Below are 22,252 nucleotides of genomic sequence, written 5' to 3'. Positions count from 1 at the left end.
TCCTTGACTCATACCTTGCTGAGCCTGGACGATTGGCAAGACGTTCTCCAGAACAGTGAGAGACTTCCTGTGGTAATCAGCCTGAGCTTCTAGGAGCTGGAATTAAAAAAAAAAAAAAAAAAAACAGATGTACAAGTGAGGGTGACAAGTTGGCTCGTTCCATCAGACAAGCAGTAAACATTCATGACTGCAAAGGAAATAAATCGTCATGCCATGCGTCAGTTCTGTTGAACATTCCCACAGAAACTCAAGCAAACACAGAGTTGCAGCGCGTCACACTCACCGTTATGAAGTAATGGGCATAGTCGCCTTCTTTAGAGAAGAAACTGTACATGTCTGCAGCCAGCTGGTCCTGTTCAAGGGAAGCAGAGTGGATGATGGGTAGCCACAAACTGAGAACAATTCGAAGTCATGCTTGGTGCTATGATGGTACGTGTCCACAACTCCCCCACAACTCCCCCACTCCCCTTCAACTCCCCCACTCCCCATTCATCTGCTATGTGCGATGCACCTTGGAGCACGCTGGGTGCAGGACAGCCTCTTTTCATCTGGACACCGCCTGCTGGCCCACAAGTGACACGCCAACCAAGCGTGCGATTTTCAGATGCAGTGTTTTTATGTGGGAGGAGGAGAAAAAAAAACAAACAAAAAACAAACAAACAAAAAATAAAAACACCCTTGTGGACACGTACCATGAGGGTGTGTGTGTGTGTTGGTCAGCTCGGCATCACGTGAGTCATAAATCCTCCTGAAGGGGAAGCAAAATGCTCGGCCTTCCTGGTCCCAAAAACACATTGTGCAACAGCTGCACACTGAATCTAATGGACTGAGTCACTGGTGAGCTTTAAACACACACACACACACACACACACACACACACACACACACACACACACACACACACACACACACACACACACACACACACACACACACACACACACACACACACACACACACACACACACACACACACACACACACACACACACACACACACACACACACACACACACACACACACACGCGCAGAGCTGACGGGGCATTTTCAGTCATTTGTGTGCGTCAGCAAACTGCCTCAGAGGACCAGAAGGTCTTACAGTGTCCACTGACACACCACTGTCCACACAGAATGCTGTTGTCCCCCGTTGATACTCTGGTCAAGTTATTCAACTGACCATGAGCCATGAACTCCCTTTAGCAGGGGCATTTATAACACTGTAGGTTCATTATTATGATAGGAACTTCTCTGGTCTCTATCGAACACTGAAGCCATGATCTTGCTGTACATGAATCACTTTATGATTTACGATTGTGTGTTTTTGTGCAACAGCTTCGGGCTGCCTTGTCCTTGGACTGCAGGAGGATTTACCTTGCACAGCTCCACTTTGTTCATGGCCTCGTCCACCTCCTCCTTGAGCAGGTCAGCCTTGGCCGTCAGTGCTTGAGTGTTTGTTCCTGAGATTATTGACTTGGTTGCCTGCAACCATCTGAAGCCGGAAAGCCCAGGCGGAAACAAACAGGGGAGGGAGGCAGGTGACACGTCACAGAGGACACAGGTTGAAACTCAGTCACTCAATTCTTGTCATTTCTTAGCGAACCGGACTAACCTTGCTCTGGCAGAATCATAGTCCAGCACCAATTTGGCCAGCTGTTTCCTCTGCTTCAGGATGTTGGGGATATCCACCTAATGGAAGGGTTTAGAAAATGTATTAAAAGAAAAAAAGTAAAAATGAAATGAACATAAATGAAAAGCTACCTGGAGGCCATTGCTCTCATCAGTGCTTTAAATGTGTAAAATAACACAAAAAAACCCTCCACTGATAGCAAGCTGTCCTCTGATCATTGAAATCCTTGAAAACATTTGACTTTCTTAAGTGTGAAAATATAATTTCATGACAATCCAAATGGCTGTCTTCACGCAAAACAGTGACAATCTGATGACTGTGGTTAGAAATCTGCCATTTTAAGGTGACTGTTGTGATTTTCAAAGCCAATGGGAACAATGCCTGGAAATCATTACGAAATAGTGTTTGTTTCAGCTCGATCAACTGAGCTGAACAAAAAAACTTCAAAACTGACCATATAATGACACAATACAGTAACACTGATACAATATGAAAGAGCTAGGAAGTAAGGAAAGTAAATTGCATGATGTTTGAATTGAAACAGAAAGTCAACTCTCCCTGCTCTCTCCAGCAAACAGGAAAGTGTTCTGAACGTTGAAAGCGATCTTGACCATGTAAACAGCTATAGGAGCTTTTACTGCTTGAGGCTTATGCAGTTATGTGGAGAAGGTGTCGAGTTTCTGACCTCTGCGAGCTGGCTGAGTGGATCCAGAACATCTTTCTCTATCTGCAGCTCATGTTGCATCAGCTCTGCAGCCAGACGGTTCTCGGCCTCTCCGCACACTTCCATCATCTTCCTGCCGACACCACAAGAGGAGCAACGGTAAAGAGTTCATGAAGTGAAAAAGCAAACGTCATTTATCTTCAGCCTGCTGGAGTGGACCCAGAGCCTCTCTGCTGTGGCTCCCTGGAGCTTTCACAAAATCACAAGGATCACAATAAATGGACATCTTTTAAATGACACTACAAAGCTGATCATTTGTTACACACTGAAATTCAGATTACTATTCAATATGCTTTATTAGATAATGGCAGTTATCAGACTATGCTAAACTGGATGGATATGCCCAGATTTCACACGATGATTTGTGCAAGTATACCAGTTAATCTGAATTCTTTTGACCAGATGTTTGCAAAATAAGAGACAATTGGAGTTTGGGATTGGCAGCTGTGGAAGACCCCCTGCCGGGTACTGGTGCCAAACACTCCACATTCAAAAGGCTTCAGCAGCGACAGGCCGGCAGCTTTACCACGCTACCTAAAGTCTCCCACAAACTGTGCGATTCTCAGCCGTCTGAGATGAAAGATAGGATTGTGCGAGAATCTTGAAAAAAAATCTGCGGTCGCTCCTTTAATTAGTTGGCCTTGGGAGCCTGCGACCACGAACAGATTGGGTCTGATATTTGAGGAGTCGTGGCGGCCAATCCGGATAAGTCATCTTCTGACAGACCAATAGAAATGCAGTTTGACATGTCATCAGTAAAAGCACTGGGCACATGCTGACTGACGAACAGTGAACAGGGGCTTCAATGGCGATTAGAACGACGTGGATTCTTTGGGAATTTGTCTCCAATAATAAGAATGCCACCATTATTTTTCCTGAATAGATGGCCAACACTTATGATGTTTGGTTCTTGCGTGGCCATGTGGAACCACGTCCACACTACTGTGTAATCATGACGAGTCGGTGCAGATTGTGCTCGTACAGTCTGCATAAACGACTCCACTGCAGACTTCAGCTACACCTCCCCCACCTGTCACCTGCAGAACCCTACCGACGACTCCGCACCCGTCGGCCTCATTACAGACGGAGACGACGGGGAGAACAGAGAAACACGCAGGACTTTGTGGACCGGTGCCAGCAGATTGAAAGCAGGGGAAACTAAAGACCTGGTGGACTGTTGGCATACTGAGATGGTGACATCCTGTAAGTACCTGGGTGTTCATCTGAATACTAGAGTGGACTGGACCACAAACACTTGAGGACGACGTGTCGATGATGACTCACACTTGATGCAACACAATAACAATTCTGCAGAGCTGCTTCAGTAACAGGCGGCTGTCAGACTGTACAATCAGCACCGACCATCATCACCATCATCATCATCAGAACTGTGCAATAAACACTCAATTGTCCTGGTGCAATAGTGATTTCCTACCTGATTGCAATTGAGTACATTTAAACCAGCCGAGCATTGTACTGTATATACTGCTTATATTCGTTTTAATCTTTTAATCCACTCATTTCTCTTTTGCTGCTCTATTTGTCGTTTGTTGGATCTCTGTGTGACTGTCAGTTCTGCTGCTTCAATGTCTCACCTTTGGGACTAATTAAAGGTTTACCCAATCTAATCTAATCTAATCTGAGACCTAACCCACCAGGTACATACTCAAACAGATCCTATAACACACTGAAACCTTTCTGAAGTGCAGAATAATCCGTTATCCGTTTGTCAACGAAAGTAGGTGTTCTGTTTTCACTGCAGGTGATTCATTTGGAGTTTCTGATGAAAGCACTCAGCACGTTAACCATTAATAAATTAAAATAAATAAAAACTCAAGGTAAGAGTTTTGAGCAGTGGTTCAGAGTGATTTGCTCTGTCTGCCAACAACGCTGGCTTTTGACAGGGAATTGGGACAAAAGGAGTACTTTGGTCAGATTCAGGACCAATTGTGTGTGAATATCCACTGCTCTGTGTTGTCACATCAAGCTTCCTCTGTTTGGACACTCTTCTTACCCTCAGAGACGTTTCTTCACTCTACAGACTTGGGATATAAATGGGATTGAGTTGTGAAAATGTAAACTAATGCTGGAACATGCTCCCTTTAGTCTGAACGGTTTAGATTTTAACCAGAAATGTGTAAATGTACAACAATCAAGCCTTGGCTATGACACATCACTTTTTTTTTTCTACAATCAAATCGTCATATTTCAGAAGTGATGGCACTACATGATCCACAATCACAGCGATCACACACCTCAGCCGGCACACTTTAATCCACACGGCAATGTGGGATGACCATAATCTCTGCTCGCGGCCTTCTTCTGACCTCAGTCAATAGCTGAGCACAAAACCAGGTCAGTGTAATGTCATCATTTCTAGCGGCTCAAATCCACACGCAGCAGTGACGGATCAACTACAATCAAAACTGAGGGTTTACCAAGGCCACCTTATTTCCAAGAATTACACCCCTGCAAATACACAACTTATGCACCAAGTCAGACTGGGCGCTGTACTTTCCCTTCCCTACTGCTCCCAGACAGACACGTGGCTGCCGTGTAGATTTTTTCACTTTCGAGATCCTCAAACGTAAAGTGACCAGCTCTGCTCCGCGTGCCAGGCCGTCATAACGAGCAGGCTGGAGCTAATGGAAACAAAGTGCTGTGAAAGCTCCAGACGGCTAAAACAAAACGGGGCAGATCGCTCGGCCTGGATGCGCCGGCCTCGTATTTCACACTCTCCCGGGTGCATCTGCTCCACTTAGCCACCCGTTGCCAAGGACGAGCAACCTGGATGTCTGGTTTGTCAATTCCTCCCAAACTCACCCTATCAAGGACTCTTCTCCCAGCTGGCTCCCACCTTCCACCATGGCCTGGGACAGCGCTGTGAGAGGGAGCTTTTTCTGAGGTGGAGGAAAACATTCCGATTAGACTCCACCACTTCAACCCACGTAGGCAAACAAACATCCCACTTTCTATACAGTAACTGGAGTCCGGTGAGTTCAAACCAATGGAAATCCCATCAAGGGGTTTCCATCGAGCAGATAAACAGCAGATTCACAGAAAGAGGAAGAGAGGTTTCCGAGCAAAGGAGGAAAATGCAGACGTTAAATAGGATTTAAGACGCCAGCAAGGGAAGTGGGACATTTATCAAATCACGACTCCCGGAGTCTACTTTGACGGCTACACAGTTTATGCTCGTGAATGTGTGTTGGACATCCTGTTTTGATCCAGAGAATCCCAAAAGGTAAAAGTGTCATGCAGAGTGAAGGAAGACGACATGAATGTGAAATGAAGCAAGTGGTTGAGAGGGCCAGAGAGGTGGAAGAAGTGGTTTTACCTGACCATTTCCTGTATAGAGGCGTGGTACGGACTGTGGTGCGTATTTAGGTGGTGTTGGGTAGGAACAAAAAAAAAAAAACAACACAAATCATGGATTGCATTGCCTGCGGTGGACACTTTCAAGACATTTATACAAAGAACAGGAAGACATCGCCCTAATGCGATAAGTGGCACCGAACATTCTGAAGCAACAACACATTTTTTAAAGTGATGAATGTGGCGTCTTACGTGTCTCTTCTCTGCGTCGGCACCAATGTGTCCCTGTAGGCACGACACCATCCTTTTGTGTGTGTTGTGGGACACCACACGCACCAACTCCATGCGCCGTTCAATCTGAGAACAATATAAACAGGAGGGGGAAAACACTGTTCCAGTGAAAAAGCTTCCTGACTACACAACAAGCCATGTTGCTAAAACACTGCATGTTTGCATGTGCTTTTACCATTTATAGAATTAAGTGTATTTTCACCACACTCATGCCACACCTATAGGCAGTATTCACTGGTTGAAAGACAAATATTGTTTTTTCAAGATATTAGTGAAAAATGTATTCATTAAGGCTTTTTAGTTTATGCTTATTACATTTCAGTCCCAAAGTTTTGAGTTTAATCAAACTGAATGTTGATTTCACCCTTCCAACTTTGTTGAGTTCCAACAACAAAACAATGTGCAAGTATAAAGTACTGAAGTAAATGTATCTACACAAATCCAAATACCCGTGCACACATAGAAAGGACATGGAAAGATTTCTGGTTTTAAGTCAAACTGCTACTGTGAGTTGTCCTCTAAAAATAAATGACCCTCGTGGCACCATTTCTTGATCAACAAACAAAACAGTGCGTCTTTGTTGTTGGCGGCTGATTCGATGCGGCGGTTTGAGTCCTCGCGCCCCTTGCAGGAGTCGGGGTTCAAACATGATGGATAAGGCTCATCGCAGGAATGTTGCCTTTCAAAGACATGACTCATCGGAAGTGCTTTCAAAAAGCAACGGCCACGGAGCAGCGAGGGCATCCTCTGGCATTAAAAAAGGCCTTTTTGATTACACAGGCTCTCTCCTGTGCACTGGCCTGACTACACAGATCCACTCTGTGACAGCGTATAATACCGTCTTTGACTGAAGTCACGGCTATTCAGGCTTAAAGACAGAGGCTGACTGAGACTCCACGGGGCGCGTAGTCGCCGTCCTGGCCGGGCCAGGTGTCTTGAGCGGGACAGTCAGTGTCAACATTAGGCGGACTGTCACCAAGCCATGAATAGAAGTGACGACTGAAAGTCACTGCCCAAGCCGGCCTAATAAGTCTGGCCAGCATAAGTGTGACAACACGCAGAACTGGTTTGAGTTGGCACCAATCTGTGAGAAAGTCAATGGCAGGGATTGACTGGGGTTGCGTTTCAAAACAGACCAGGTGTGTTTTCCCCAAGAGGTCACCAAAGTCACACATGAAAACACTTCACTTTTGAAATGGGACAAACAATGTTCCAAATATAAAATGGAACACGGAGGTCTGGAGCAGAAATGGAGGGAGACAAACGCAAGAGGGAGGATCAACTAAATACCAGACAATTGTCTTCCAAAAACAGAACCGAGTCGGAAATCAGGAATTCCACAGCAGATATCCGCTCCCCCCCCCCCCCCCCCCCCCCCCCCCCCCCCCCCCGTTCTGCTTTCCCTCCCTCGGTTCTCTCACTCTTACGTCATTCCCGACCTGTGTTGGCCCCCGGCATTCCCAAAACAGCTGGCTTAAATATGCACTTACCAAAGGCACGTTCACGCCTGAACACACAGAATGTGTAGGTTAACACTGCCGGGGAAGACGGTTTAGATTCCTCCCAGCTCGTACCTGGCACCAACGCTTTGCAGGGATTCCCCTCCCTGTGCCTCGGTTCCTGAGTGGCTGCGTGGGGAATGTTTGGATTACACGGCACTATTCTCCTTCCTTTCATTGTAAGGAAACAAGACTGGACCCACATGTCCGTACATTCAAGAAGGAGAATATGCAGGGGAGTGGGAAAACCGCCGAGGCTGTTCAAGAGCAGAGCAGGGTGTCTTTTTTCCTCTGGCTATGCGATAAGGTCAATACTTGGTCAATCCCGTGACGCGTCATAGGCCAGGGAATCCCAATAATAAGCGGGACAGACAAGGGGGGGGGGAGAAACACACAGAAGGTGTGTTTGTTTATTGGTTCCTAGGAGAAAGGATGCTAACATGTCTGGACAAGTACCGAAAGCACAGAAATAACCCAATATGACGCATTACGGGCGGAAATATCCAGTCAGCTCATGACGGCAAACAAACGCTCTTTGTTTGGATTTGGGATATGTGACAGAAGTTTTTCAAACAGCTGGTTGCCGCCTTATGAAATGCCAGCGCCACTTAAAGGGAGTGTTTCCGAGCTGCTACTGTACGCAGAGGCATGGACAGCTGGTACAGGAATGCCGGGTGGCTCCTCCGTCCTGTGGAGGGCCGGCTTCAGAGGAAGAGCCTTCGAGAAACTGAAGCGCGGGCCAAGGACTCACATCTTGAGATAAAAAAAGGACTCGAAGGGGAGGACTGTCAGCGAAGATTTGCAGGCCGACTGCGCACAGCTGCCGAGCCTGAACAGCAGCTGATATGATGGGATGAGCTGAGCTGAAGCGTCTCAGGCCAAGTGAGACTGAGCCGTTCACATTCTTGTCGCTGGCGACACCACGGTTCAAACCATTTCCCTTATGTTTAGTTTGACCTCTGGCAATCAGCCCCAGCTTGTACTCGCCAAGAAGATCTCTTATATTTTGGGCAAAGGTCACCAGGAAACGTACATGATCTTAAAATAAACTCTAGATTTAACTGGAATCAATGTCGTCTTGTGGTCTTACGAGGAAGTCCAGCGATCCCTGATCAGCTGATAAAAACAGAAACACAAAGTTGCTTTACTGCAGTCTATTGCTGTATGAACCAAAAACTTCAGTTATATCAAGTTTTCAAAAGTCGACAATGGTGATTCTGTTATAAGCTTAATTTTGAAAAAAGTTGGTCACACGCACAAGCAGACAAAACCATAACCCTCGCCTCAACGTTTGTTGACGAAGGTAATCAAATGACGGGGCAAAAAAAAAAAAAAAGGAGCCTTGTGGATTTCCATATTTCTTTACAGCAGATAAAACAAGTGCCTCCTTTGAAGAGAATCAACCTCTGGGGAGTTGCTCCAGGCAGAGCAAAGTTGAAATCACACATGAAAACAAAACGCTGGAACATGTAGGCAAAAGCTGTAAGCAAGTAACAAATTAAATTCATCTTCCTGCCATGTAAACGTCTCACCACCATAACTCTGAAGATATTTATGATTGCTACACAAATTCAAAAGGCAGGGAATCATGGAGAACCTCAGGGCCTCTGCAGTACGACCAGCCATTCACAGATGTTTTTACAGATGATTATACGACCATCTAATCAAAATAAATCCAGGCAGTCCATTCATGAGACGGTTAAATCAAAGGGAATTAATCACAAACAGTTTTAATGTTCTCGCTGCAGGTTCTACCCTTAGTAAGCTACAAAAATCACGGATACGTTTTGGATACGAGAAAGCATCAGGAATGAGTGGGGTGGAGCAATTTTTAATGTCCTCGTGACTCACGCCCTTTTCCTGTCATGCAGTTTTGCCCTTATGAGTGAGAAACCGAGCACAAACAGACGTGGAACAACCGCGCCTCTGAGAAACAGTCAAAGTCGACTGTCAGATGAAATATAATGGAGTGTGTCTGTCCTTGGGAAAAAGCACCCTGAGGAGTTCGTCACCACTGGTCACTTGTCCACTTGCATTAGAGCGAATCACACTCACTCCAATGTCCTCAACGATACTCAGATGTGTCTCACGCGCAAGTATGCTGGTTTGGTATTGGCGGAGGAAGGACTGCATTTAAAATCGGCACGGTCAGCACAAATTGCACAAGTATCCTGCAATAAAACGGGGCGGGGGAGAAGAATGCATGGTGTTGATCAGAGTGTGTTTGATAGGAATGATGCAACGACAGCTGGGTTTGTTTGAACCATTGTGACGCCTCCCGTTCACACACAAAGAAAATCCTCACCGCTGGAATGTCTTTGCTGAGCAGCCAGTATTTGGTCCCAGCCACACCTGCTGTCGGCCTCAAAGGCCTGGAATAGTGTTCTGCCGGGTTATTCCCTGCACCAGCAGCGTCCACACGCACACACACACACACGGGGGCTGCAGCAGAACATCTGCAGCCACGCTGACCTCGGTGCAGCTTTGCCGTCAAGCACCGGTCAGCAAAAAGCTCCCACGAGTTTGCGCGTCTTCATTTCCAACTGATGAGCAGCGTCTCGCTAAGCAGGAGGATTTAATAAGTGATACCAGCTGCTTTGTGGTTGGCAATAAACGTGCATGCTCTTCTCGCTATGTCAGTGTGGAACCCACATGTGCCTTAAAGGGCAACTGTTGTTGCCTATTTTTAGGGTTTCATTCAATTCTGTGAAATTGAAAATACCATATCTTTAACTCAGGCCACACTGTGTGATACAAGATCATTACAGTATCCAGACGCTTTAGTTTATTCTTCACTTGAATGAAAAAAAGAGCCTCTTTGGCTGTAAATGGCATAAAACTGCACACCTCAGCTGAACAACTGGATTAATGTCAACACAAGCAAGTCTAACCAGACTGATGAGCAAGTTTGACAAAACCAACACTTCCAGAATCGCTTTATAAAAACTATTAAAATATGAGGTGTTGGTACTTGTGGCCAGGTTAAAATGGGCGATCCGTAGCAACAACTTGTCGTCACACCCAGTCGTCATGGAAACATGACGCTCAGTCCTGCTGGTGCGGTGAAAGCAGACATAATCCGCTACAGCTCATTTATAATTCGCTCCAAAACAAATGTAGACGTGAAATGTGAAAGCCCTGCAGGAGAGGACTTAATAAAGTATAAAAACTACTATTTTCAGGAGTTGCACTTCAAATATCAAATACTGCTACACTACTTCAGAAGTTATTAAATTATTCAAGGTGTGGTAAAATCAATAGAATGCAGTAGCCTCTTGTGAAGAGCATCTCCAAATGAACTCTAAAAATTGCTGACACGTGTGTCCAGTGCGATTAATGATTTACCTGGAGGAGGTCATCGCTGAGAACTTCGGTTTTCTCCGCCCTGCGGGTGAGAAAAAGGACAACAGTTCAGCACTGCCAGATAAGCAGGTCAACACACGGTGCAGTGACGGTGAAAACATCTGCCACACAAAAAGACAAACTGGTTTTAATGCCGAGCCTCAAAACGAGTCTTGAGCTCCCGTGGGAACGTGGCACGAGTGGATAGGCAACCGCTCCAAACAGCAAATTTGGCACCAAGAATGTTTTCTGTAACTTTTACTTTACACGCAAGACCCCATTTATGTTTTTTGTTTCAGGTTTTAGAGCTTGAATAGGGCTCATGGTGTCGTGCACAGAGCAGCTCCACAGCCCCGCTGCGCCTGAGCCTATTAATAGTAAACTAATAGTTGGGCTCCACGAGGTCAGACAGATTAGATTCACTTAAAGGGAGATGGCTGGGAAACACAGGCTCAGCACGCACTGCCAATCAACACCTTCACACGGGCGGGTGGCTTCTGTCAGAGGGTCGGCGGCGACCATCGGGCCGGGAGCCGCCCAGCGTCTGGGAAAGTGCTGATGCTGCAGGAAGCCCTGTTGTCTCCCAAATGTCAGGAGACAAACGTTCCCACTCTGCTCGGGTGTTGGCAGTATGCGCCAATGGAATCCAAAGATTAATCAACATTCAACATGAGGGGAATCCATATGAAAGAATTTGGCAAACTAGGCTTCAGCTTTTGAAAAATAGCAACCTGGAAACAGAAATATTTAAAAACGTTTGCATGTTCACTGTTAGTTACATTTGTAGTGAAAGCAGCCCGACAGTTCAGCTGAAAGATGGCGAGTTATAAACATGTTAGAAACATGTTATAAACATGTTATAAACATGTTAGAAACATGTTAGAAACATGTTAGAAACTAAGGCCCGGTTCACACATTTCAAGTGAAAACTCATTGTTTCACAAACGTTTATATGTCAAGGCTCTGAAAATGATGTCGTTAACCAGGCAACGGCAGAAACACTGAAACTGATGTAGTTTTTACGTAGGGCCACTAGAAGGTGCTGCCGTTTGTGTCTTTTTCCCCGAGCTCCATCGTTGTGCAAGCGGACACTCAAAACACAACGGAAGCTTTGTGTCGTCACTTGAAATCCTCGCCGTAAAATGTCACACTGCAGCTTCATCTCAAGGAGGTTTTATTAAATTCCACCGATTTATGATTGTGAGCCAAGGGAGGAGGCACGGTCGCTAAATGGTTCTAGGTGACCTGCCCAATGTTAAATAACAGGCCAGTCTTCATTCCAGTCCAACCTTCTGTCTAATTAATGCAATACAAAAGGAGGACTGTTGTAAGTATTGTCCCATCCAACGAAATGGCTAATTTTTCCAAGTCTAATTGAAAGGACATGTAGACAGTCGCTCGCCCGGGTTTTGGGTAAGTGGAGCTCTAAACGGAGGCTGGGCCCGCCTCCAAACGGCGCTCTCTATGAACGACAGTAACCTCCTCACAGCTGCTCTCAATTACAACTCAAGAGGCAGGGAACCGGCAAGACTGGAGCAAGACTGACAGAGAAGGGAGCTTTAGTGCGCGGGTCAGGAGGGAAAATGCAAAATGTGACACTTGCAGGCGATTTGGGGGTGGGGGGGGGGGGGGGGGGGGGGGGTTAAAAATGCACATTTTGAAAAATATACATGGCAAACCAATATGATGTAGAGCTGACTGGAAAGATTTCCCCTGCCAAGCTGGTGATGTCACACATCTTGTAAGCCACAGAAACCTACAGGCAAGACTTCCATGTAACTGTGGAAAAAATGTGCGCCACACAAACACACAGAACGCGTGATTATAAGAAGCCACGGTAAGGAATTCGTGTTCTGGTGTCAGTCTACATGCCCGGGAGCTCTCGGTGTGGTCCTGACCTACAAAACCAGCATATTCATGAGGTGCTCTCATCACTGAACACACTCCTATATACACACTCTCCGTGTTAAATGCACAGAAATCACATGGATTTCCGCTTGTCTGATAACTTCACCCATTTAGTCCTGGTTCAACATTGATGCAATTATCCTTTTAAGGTCAAATGCAACCTGAACTCCATTATACAATGGTCAATAAAATGTGTCACCGGTACAAATACTGTGAGAAACTACGTTAAATTATGTCACACCCTGGTCTGCTGGGAAAACCACAAAATAATAAAAGTGCTGCAATTGTTTCCTCGTGTCTTTGTTGTTGAAAATCGTCAGGAGTTACCGTTAAACAAGTATGAAAAATGCATGAGCCGTCCCTGTAAGAAGAATCTATTAATTCATTAAGATTTCCCCATCAACTTTACAAATAAGACCAAATATTGGTTAATTTGTCTGAAAATGGAGCTGACAGACTAGAGTCTGTACTTCAAATACACTGGAGGAGTTAGAAGATGAAGTGAATAAACTTTGGAAGCAGGTTAAAGACTTCATGGAAATGCCTCGATGTGCAGTGATGCTCGAAGATAAAACCCTGGACTGGAATTCATAAATGACAATTTTGGCGTTCATCTTAAATGTGCAATGTTGTAGTTGCATGTAAGAAAGTTAATACAAATAAGGATTTCCTTAATTTAGGAATATATAAAGGTGGTATTGTGTAACTTTTGCCATCCGTTGAATGTGCCCGGTTCAGTCTCAGGCCCCCGTTTACACGACATTTTCAGTGAAAACGCATCATTTTTGCATTTTCATTTTAGAAAACAAGGTCCGTTTACACAGAAAACGATGTCATTTTTATGTTGGGCCACTTGTGGGTGCCGTTTGCTTTTATAATGAAACCACGCAAACGCACATGCACACAGAGAACAATACATTAGAAACTTTAACAATGGTGAGAACGCAGAGATCTGTATTGACAGACGACCAAGTTGGATTTTTACTACAAGTAACTGTCAACTATAAAACCAAGTCCCAGGAGAATATTGACTGGGACTCAGGGCACTCTGGAGCCATTGTGTAGGAGAGCTTCCACCGTCTTCAAGGTGATGGCACCCGAGCCATTCAAGTAAGTTACGTGCCCCCCCCCCCCCCCATTTATACCATGACTGAGAAAAATTCTACCTTGGGAGACATTTTCAGTGTCTCCCAGCACTGTTGTCGTGAAAACGGACACCCAAAACACAGCACAACCACCTTTTCAAGTTTGTTAACGGGGCCTAAAGGAACCTCGATTACGCAATATCAAAATACAGGTAAAGAGGTGGCAAACCTCTGTTTTGCTGTCAAAGCAGCACAGTGATGGTTTGGACTGGTTCTCTTCCCCGAGTCCTGCCGAGGGGACGTGGACGGGAACCAGAACACCTGGTGAGGTGCAAATATTGGCGCAACCCAGACGGAGACGCTCTTGTAACTGCAACGCTTGTGCGAGCGACCTTCAAAAGCCGGGTGTCACACTGGCCAAAAATAGGCAGCGGGCCGCTCGGTCAGAGGACAAACAACAAACAAAACAATTGTTTTGCCTGCCTCAGCTGACCCAGGGCGAACTCAGCCGGCCACAGCGCGCACGAGTGATGCGACACGCGGCTGCAGCCGTTAGAGAAAGCGTGTCGCCGTGCACCGCATGCGACTCCTCAACGACGAGCGGGCCGCTAGTTCAGAATGGGTAACTATGGTGATCCACTGTGAAAGTGGAGTAAGTGAACTCTGAAGCCACGAGGACAATGGGGCGGCTGTTACGAGGCACTCAACACAATCAGCCGGCCCCGAGGAGCAGGAGGGTCCGCCGCCCAGCGCTGGAACAGTTGGCAGCTTAAGGCCGGGAGTAATTGATACTGGACCCACATGAAAAGAAGCTGCGGGAATAAAGGAGTGAGTCGCTTCATACAAGCTACCGAACGTAGCTGATCATCTGAGCTGCTAAGCTAACTTCAGGCAGGAGCACAGTGGACAATCTCCAACACTGTAACCCAACGACTGATGAAGAAAATGTTCAATCAATTGAACATCCACACCTACAAGCCTTTTAACGTAGTATATCTAGTAGGTGCAACTTCAGCCCCTCTCAGGTGAACTTCCTTCCCAAATGCAATGAATCTGTGTGAAATTGTCCTCAAACTTTATGTTGTTACACACGTCATCAAAAAAGGGATTGTATAACACCTTTTGTTCAAAATGTCAGTGATTTATTAACAATGAGCGCTGAAGAAAACATCCCACGTCCTGTCACTGCACTGCATGAGGGGAAATCTTTGTGACTGTTATTGTTACGCCTCGATTTACAAGATATAATGCAACTTTCAATATCTGGCATTTATTTTACTTTTTTTTGCTTCGATCACAAGTGTCAAGTACAAGTCGCATATTTTGCTTTCAACTGATGCCATTTATGAACATTTAGACTGAATTTTCTACCGGTCCATCTTTTCATATGTGCAGTAATGGACATTCTTATCAGGCCCCGTTTACACGACAACGGTGCTCAGATGCAACTTTTTGAAAACGTCCGGGCTCCGTTGCCATGTAAACGTGTGAAAATGACCATTTCTGCAAACGCAAATGAATTATACAGATTTGGTGATGCTACTTTTGTGCTCGTCAGCATTGCATCGAGTATCACGCTAACGAGATTATTTACAATACAAATGTATGATGATTTTAACTTCTTGGTGCCTTGAGCTTCGTTTCAAATAACAGAGCTCCATCAGGTGATTACATTCTATTAAACTACTTGATTTTACTTTTCTATCAGGATTAATCCCACTTCTCTTTCAAGACTTAAACAAAAAAACCTGTCAATTTGAGTTTGCAGAGCATGAGTGCAGAATGGATGAAAATATAATCCATCACTATTCAATCAGTCTTTTGCAACATGTTGATATGATACAGGCTGCAGCCTCAGTTGTCAAGCAGAGTTTTAGAACGCTTTCCTAAACGTGAAAACTTAAAACAACCAGAAACAAGTCGAAGTCCCTCCAGAAGCCTTTGTTTTATTGGCTCATCTGTTTCAAGGGTAGGAGGACCTGTCCCTTGCTTTATAGGACCCTGTGGCGTTGAGCTGGTCCTCCCTGCCATCCTCTCCCCAAGAACACCAAACCATGTGAGTCACTAATCCAATTCCTGCCTCAGTCCGCAGAGAGAGAGAGAAAAAACTAAACTTTTTCCTGATGATCACATGTGACGCTGCTATCACAAAAACAACAATCAGAACACTGCCTTGCAGGGTACATTTGTGATCTCATCTGTGAAGCAGATAGCAGATATTTCACTTCACTCAGCGGTAATCTACTTTAAACCTGTTGCTATCTGGCCACATCCTCCTGCCTCAGCGCAGGAGGGCCGAGGAGCCCTCCAAGACACAAGAACTTCAGATAAAAAAACCCTTGCCATGTTCCCTGGCATGGATCATTCCCACTTTTCTGTGCACGTCAAGTGTCACACTCTCACTCCACGTTCCATTTTCCTCATTTCGCCTCTAAGAAAGCCTGAGTCGGGCTCTGTGAGGCAGCTTCCTGTTTGCAGGAGAAAGGAGGAGCGATTTCCTCGGAGCGGCTGCTTACTGGACACAGTGTTCTGCCTTCTCACAATCACAGGAACCCAGGGGGCAGCGGAGAGGGCCTTTTGCAATCCACATCTTTTTGCAGACACACGAGCCCCCCCCCCCCCCCCCCCCCCCACTTTAATGGACAGAACAGAGCATGCCTGCTTGCTTGTCCTCAATCCAACAACTGACAGCTCAGTCGCACCGTGGACCATGTAGACGAGCGCATGAGGGATTAACCCGACTCATGCACTTACGGGGAGCGAGCAGCACATCTGCAATAGTCGGTTTTCTGCATTACACTCGCTCCAATTGTAATTCACCGCCGGGACATTTCAGCGAGGAACTTATGAGTATTCCAGCTGCCCGGCTTCTCCTGCTCAGGAGTTTTGGCTGCACAAGCATGACTGGAGCAGATTTTCTTGGCGAGAGTGTTACCGTCAAATAAACACTGGAACTGACTGGCAATTTGGCAAATTACTCAGTTTCAAGCAGCTCAGCCCGTCTGCCTAATAACCCCACAAAACTGGGCACCCAACTTTAAATTCATCATTGCTGTTTAAATGATGAATTATTTATGACTCGAATATCTGTGAAGCAGAGGGAAGTGTAGAGGGTTGTTAAGCATCTACACGTTAAATCCAGTGATGTCTGGAGCCGAGACACTTCCTTGTTGCTTTTCCTGCAGGAATCAGCAACTCTCCTGACAAACAGCTCAACAGGCTTATCAGAGCCGTGCTCACCGATAAGTCTGCAGAAGTTTCACGCCATGTCAAACGTTTTGGAACTCGCAGTTTAATGACAAAAAAGAAAAGGGCTTTTATTTTGCTGCATTGTGTCATTTGGATCTCTTTACTGCCAGAAGACCATAATGGCCATGCTTGACGTATGGCTGCTGTGACCACTTTAAGGAAGAGATTCACAGAGGACTTTAGTGCCATTTTGTGTATTTTATTTACTTGTATGATAACCAATTTGAAAAATCTTTAGTTGCATCGCTAAAAACTGCCAAATCCTGTCATTCCATCTTCAGAATTCGGGGAAAAAAAAGTTGATCTAATTCAAGATTTGCTGGCAGCAAACTCATTTTACATGATCCAAACAGACAGATGCTTAAGGGAAGATTTGCGCACAGAAAATACAGACTCTAAGGGAATTAGATTTGTGCGACAAATTGTGTTCATCTGGCTCCATCAGACACAATCCCTGACTGGCGATGGCAAATAAGGTCAGTTTTCTCACTCTGTAGATGGTGCGAGCATCCTCCCAGTTATGACCAAAGCCTGTGACGTGTTCACCCATCCTGCCTTCTTGCACGGCCGGGCTCCAGTTACACCAGTCATCATATCCCACAAGAACCAGAGGTTTAACACTGCAGCTGCCAGATCAGCGACAAGAGGCGTCTATGGAGGGACAACATGCAAACTCCACAAGACCAGTCGCACCGTTTATGTGGAGGCAATCAGCAGACCTGCATTTAGCCCTGAACTCCACATCGCAACTTTTAAAGCCTCTTGCACAAATGAATGAGCCATCTCTTGTTTTATTTTTTCATGAGTCATTAAAACTTGAGACACTGAAAGCAACTGATGCGTTCACGGACCGTGTCCACACAGCCATCACTAATGACTTTATTGGTGATTATCCTCCCTTTAAACAGAACTTCTGGGGGGGGGATATGAGGGATTAAAAGTGGGATTAGGTCCTCCAGCAGTGGGAGTGGAGTCAGAAAAGAGAAAGTGTGGTTTGCTAAAGAGAATCGGGGCAGTGGGAAACGCAGACTGCGCTACTTGCCTGCCAACTGTCTGATTGGCGAGCTGCTTCATCCGATTGAACTGCTTCTTCATCTTCGGTCCCCTTGTGTCGGGCTCCTCTTCCCAAGTTACGCTTCAGACCCGGGATTCGGCTCGTCATGAAGTTCGCAGGGCCTCTCCCGAAACTAATCCCCCCCCACCCCACCCCCCTATCCCCGCACTGTCGCTATGACAGGGAGCAGCGAGCCGGAGCCATGGAGCAGCCGAAGCCAATTAAAAGTAGTCCGTAGCCTGGCTAGCCCCCGCGGCTAGCCGTTCCCCAGTGGAAATCCCAGAGAAAAGTTTCCGCCGGGGGCGACGGAATGATCCGCAAACCTCCTTTCCCGTGTGTCCGCGCACATTAAAGTGCAGGAGTGGAGCCGCGACTGACTTTCACTGACTCCGCCGGCTTTTCATGACTCCCCCGCCCCCCTGCTCGGTGAGCTGTGTTGACCGTTAGCCGACGAGCTAACGTGGATAATCCCACGGCCGCTTTTTCCCAGAGCAGAGCCGAGCCGAGCCGAGTGAAGCCGAACGGAACCGAGCCCCGCCGGAAGGAGCCGAGCGCAGCCGAACGCAGCCAAGCGGGGAGCTCCGAGAATCAGCAGCAGCCTGTAGCTCACCTCTGCCACTGTCTGTCTGCACAGAGAGAGAGCAGCAGGAAATAACGAGCATCAGCCAGACCTCCCCCTGGACACACACACACACACACACACACACACACACACACACACACACACACACACACACACACACACACACACACACACACACACACACACACACACACACTGGAGGCAAGGGCGGAAACTTTTCACTATAGGAAACAATAAACAAAATAAATGCAGAAATCCTCCTGGTGCTTCAAACTGATCTGTTGGTCTTCAAACTGATCTTCAAACTGATCTGTTGGAGAAACTCTCCTTACTACTGTAGACGTCTATATACACATTTATATTTTAACAGTGGCGGAGCTGGACACAAATCATGAGTGGCACATAAATCACTTTTTGTATCACTTTTGTATATATATATATATATATATATATATATATATATATATATATATATATATATATATATTATAAGAACAAAAAAACTCATAAATCATATATTTAAAACCATATCTAAAGAATCTGATTCAGGCCTGAAAACCGAAATTCATCCTGTACCACTCGCTTCTGCAATTGAAAAACAGCAACCACATCATACATTCATCTGACCAGAAGTACTTCCACCTCATCATTGCTCCATATCTTTTCATAAGATCAAGCTAAACGTTTTAATTCCATTTAAGCTGCACCATCCTGTTTGGTTCAAATCGTCTATTTGCTCTACTGGAAAGTCTGAAATTATTCACACTGTGAACAAAGTGCACCAGACCTCACTTGCAAGTGAATTGAGACTGGTACTGGTACTGGTACTGGTACTGGTACTGGTACTGGCTGGGGATAAACAGAATGATAAATCAGCAAATAAAAGCAAGCAAACAACATCATATTACAAATTTTTTTATTTGAGTAAAAATGTGGTCAAATACAAATGCACTTAAAAAATAACACTAAAATATACAACAGTTCGGTTGTGGAATGGAAGTCACTTCACAAATTCAAGGTACTGAGGAAGTGAAACGACACTGTTGTAATGTTCTCCATCCCAAAATATTTTATACATATTCATACAGCAGCACCAGTAATTCGAAACATTACAGGAACACTAAACAAAAATCTTTTTACATTTTCAGACAATTTAGAAAATGTTTGACAATAAAGTTGACCATTTTTAAAGGAGTATATTTTGCAAAGTTGTCTAAATACATACTTTTCATGGCAACTTGCAAAGTGCGAATGTGTAAACAAATGAAGCATTGCAGAACCTCTGAGCTGCTGTCATCCTGCTCACCTCCCTCTTCACCTTCCTCTTCACCTTCCTCTTCATCTTCCTCCCACATGAGGAAGACATCGGTGGTGGCGATAGAGCTCAGTTTCTCCAGAGGTGTGTGTTAGCAGACCCGGAGGCAGCAGACTGAAGAACCGCAGACTGAAGAACCTCAGCCTGTGGACCAGCGTTACTTCATACAGACAGTGACATCTACCGGCCCAGCGGGGAACTGCAGCCAGTGGACCTGCAGAGTGTGTTCTTCACCAGGTTGGTGAACGTGTTTAATATTATATCTTGACAAAGAGCAGCTTGGGCGAAGAGGGGGAGGAATAAAGTACTTTTATTAGTTTAGTGTCGAATGTTTATCTTTCAATAGTTTTTACGAGAATATAAGTTTACCCATTTAGACTCATTCTTGCAACTCAGCACATTTTAAGTTACCAATCTCCTGGCTTTCTCTTGTTTAAATTATTAAAGTGTCTTAAAGCCTGTTACTTGACAGAGCTTCAATCCATAGTATATTTTAGTATTAACATTGTGTAGCTTTCACATTTGGGAAGAAGTACTCCCTGATATAAAGTATTCTTACAATGAAGCTAAAATCATGAAGTGCGTTTTAATAATCAGCATGAATCTCTTCTAGCTATATTCAAACACATTTGTATACGTTTAATTAAATTACATAAGTTCAATAATAAATTAATCCTTCATAAAAAAAAATGCCACAATGTGTGTTTTTTACACACATTTTGTTGTTTGTCTGTGGGTGTGGGTGTAGTACACAAATTAATCCACAAGGGTGAATAATTGCACTGAACTGACGCGGTGGGGGAAATGATATTTTGATCCCCTCTTCAATTTGTAAGTTTACTTCCATTGAAATAAACAAACTCAAATGTTTATGGTTGCTTACGGATTATGGCAATAGGCAGCATATCAGTTTAAAATGCATTAAAAAAAACAAAAACCTAAACAATCTCAAAGCTTAAGATGTTGTGCCTCTTATTGAGGGAAATAAATATGGACCTCCCAGCAAAACGTAAGGTAGGACGTCGTAGAGAGTCATTGTTCACAAGCACAGCGATGACACTTCTTGTAATCGATCTTCAAGTCTGCACACGTGTTTAAACGCTGAAGTGTAAAAAAAACATCAGGTATGTGCTATTCAAAACACACACGCACACGCACACGCACACGCACACACACACACAAAACTCAAAAAGCTCGGCAGTTATTCTCACGTTGTTGAACACTCCTCAGCTCCATGCAGCTAAACAACAATTTAAATATAATAAAACTGCATATTCAAATATGTTAGATAATGGCGACAGGAAATGATGACAATGAAATCCAAAATTACATAAAGTACATCTTACAGTTTTTGTCAATCACTTTGAAACTAGTTTCAGAACCTTGATGTCATTTTTCACACCTCTAGATACAAAACTCACAACCAATGATCAGAATGCACTTTTTTTCAAAACTCTAACACTTTTTTTCACTCACTTGGATACAATGCACAAAGACCAAAGATCATTTGTCCATTGAACTTTAATCACCGGTTCAAAATGACACAACTTAACATCACAGTACAATCATTTCAAAATGCCATTCACACATTACATTTCTATTGACTATCTATTCATTTCATTACAATATTCTAACTATCAATTGATACAACTACTCAAAATGACAAGTAACTGTTGCATGTTAAAGCATAGTCTTGGAAACTGAGGATGAGCATGTTCAGATCATGACATTTTCAGGATGATGACAATGATTGACACGACCTGTGACACCAATTCCTTCCTGATGATTGATCTGACCTTGTTGTATGACAGTAAGGAAGTGACATCCACAACAACATATGTAGTGATACAACATGGAGCAGGCAGGGGGGCACTATAGAGGTCAAGTAGGAGGAGGAAGAGGAAGAGGAGGAGGAAGAAGAGGAAGAGGAGGAAGACGTGGTCAAAGGAATGGCAGAGGACAAGGACCCAGTTTGAGAGGTGGCCATGGTCCCGTTGAGACATGTGGGGGGACGGGGTCGAGGACAAGGACCAAGACGGCAACGGCAAAGAGTCTCAATGAGATTAGAGCAATGGTTGTTGATCATGTCATCAATCATGACATGACAATGATTGAGGCAGCAAGAATGATACAACCAAACCTTAGAACATCAACGTGGCCTCAATCATGAGAACTTTCCACAATGAGAACCGCTGAGTGTTCAGCTGTACTACAGTAAACTTTACAGTGTAGTACTGTAGTACTCTTACTGTCATTGTC

At 44.9% G+C, this 22,252-nt stretch overlaps 1 protein-coding gene across 4 annotated transcripts in view; it reads right to left on the bottom strand.

The window, feature by feature from the left end:
* Positions 1 to 18,223, bottom strand: part of arhgap17a (Rho GTPase activating protein 17a) — a 30,172-nt gene extending 11,949 nt beyond the window's left edge. For 3 of the 4 annotated variants that reach the window (XM_080516765.1, XM_080516768.1, XM_080516767.1), the window contains exons 1-10: positions 18,084 to 18,223; positions 10,803 to 10,842; positions 5,920 to 6,024; positions 5,690 to 5,722; positions 5,176 to 5,252; positions 2,314 to 2,425; positions 1,611 to 1,687; positions 1,373 to 1,490; positions 284 to 352; positions 15 to 96 (exon numbers count right to left, since the gene is read on the bottom strand). In XM_080516765.1, coding sequence (XP_080372891.1) covers positions 15 to 96; positions 284 to 352; positions 1,373 to 1,490; positions 1,611 to 1,687; positions 2,314 to 2,425; positions 5,176 to 5,252; positions 5,690 to 5,722; positions 5,920 to 6,024; positions 10,803 to 10,842; positions 18,084 to 18,136 — 766 coding nt within the window. In that variant the 5' untranslated portion in view covers positions 18,137 to 18,223. The remainder of the gene's footprint in view (positions 1 to 14; positions 97 to 283; positions 353 to 1,372; positions 1,491 to 1,610; positions 1,688 to 2,313; positions 2,426 to 5,175; positions 5,253 to 5,689; positions 5,723 to 5,919; positions 6,025 to 10,802; positions 10,843 to 18,083) is intronic. The other variant, XM_080516766.1, reaches the window with a different exon arrangement.
* Positions 18,224 to 22,252: the final 4,029 nt, after the last annotated feature.

Source organism: Blennius ocellaris, assembly GCF_963422515.1.
Source record: "Blennius ocellaris genome assembly, chromosome: 21".
NCBI classification, from domain to species: Eukaryota; Metazoa; Chordata; class Actinopteri; order Blenniiformes; family Blenniidae; genus Blennius; species Blennius ocellaris.
The sequence above is the reverse complement of the archived record's forward strand: the minus strand, read 5'-3'. Positions and strand labels throughout refer to the sequence as shown.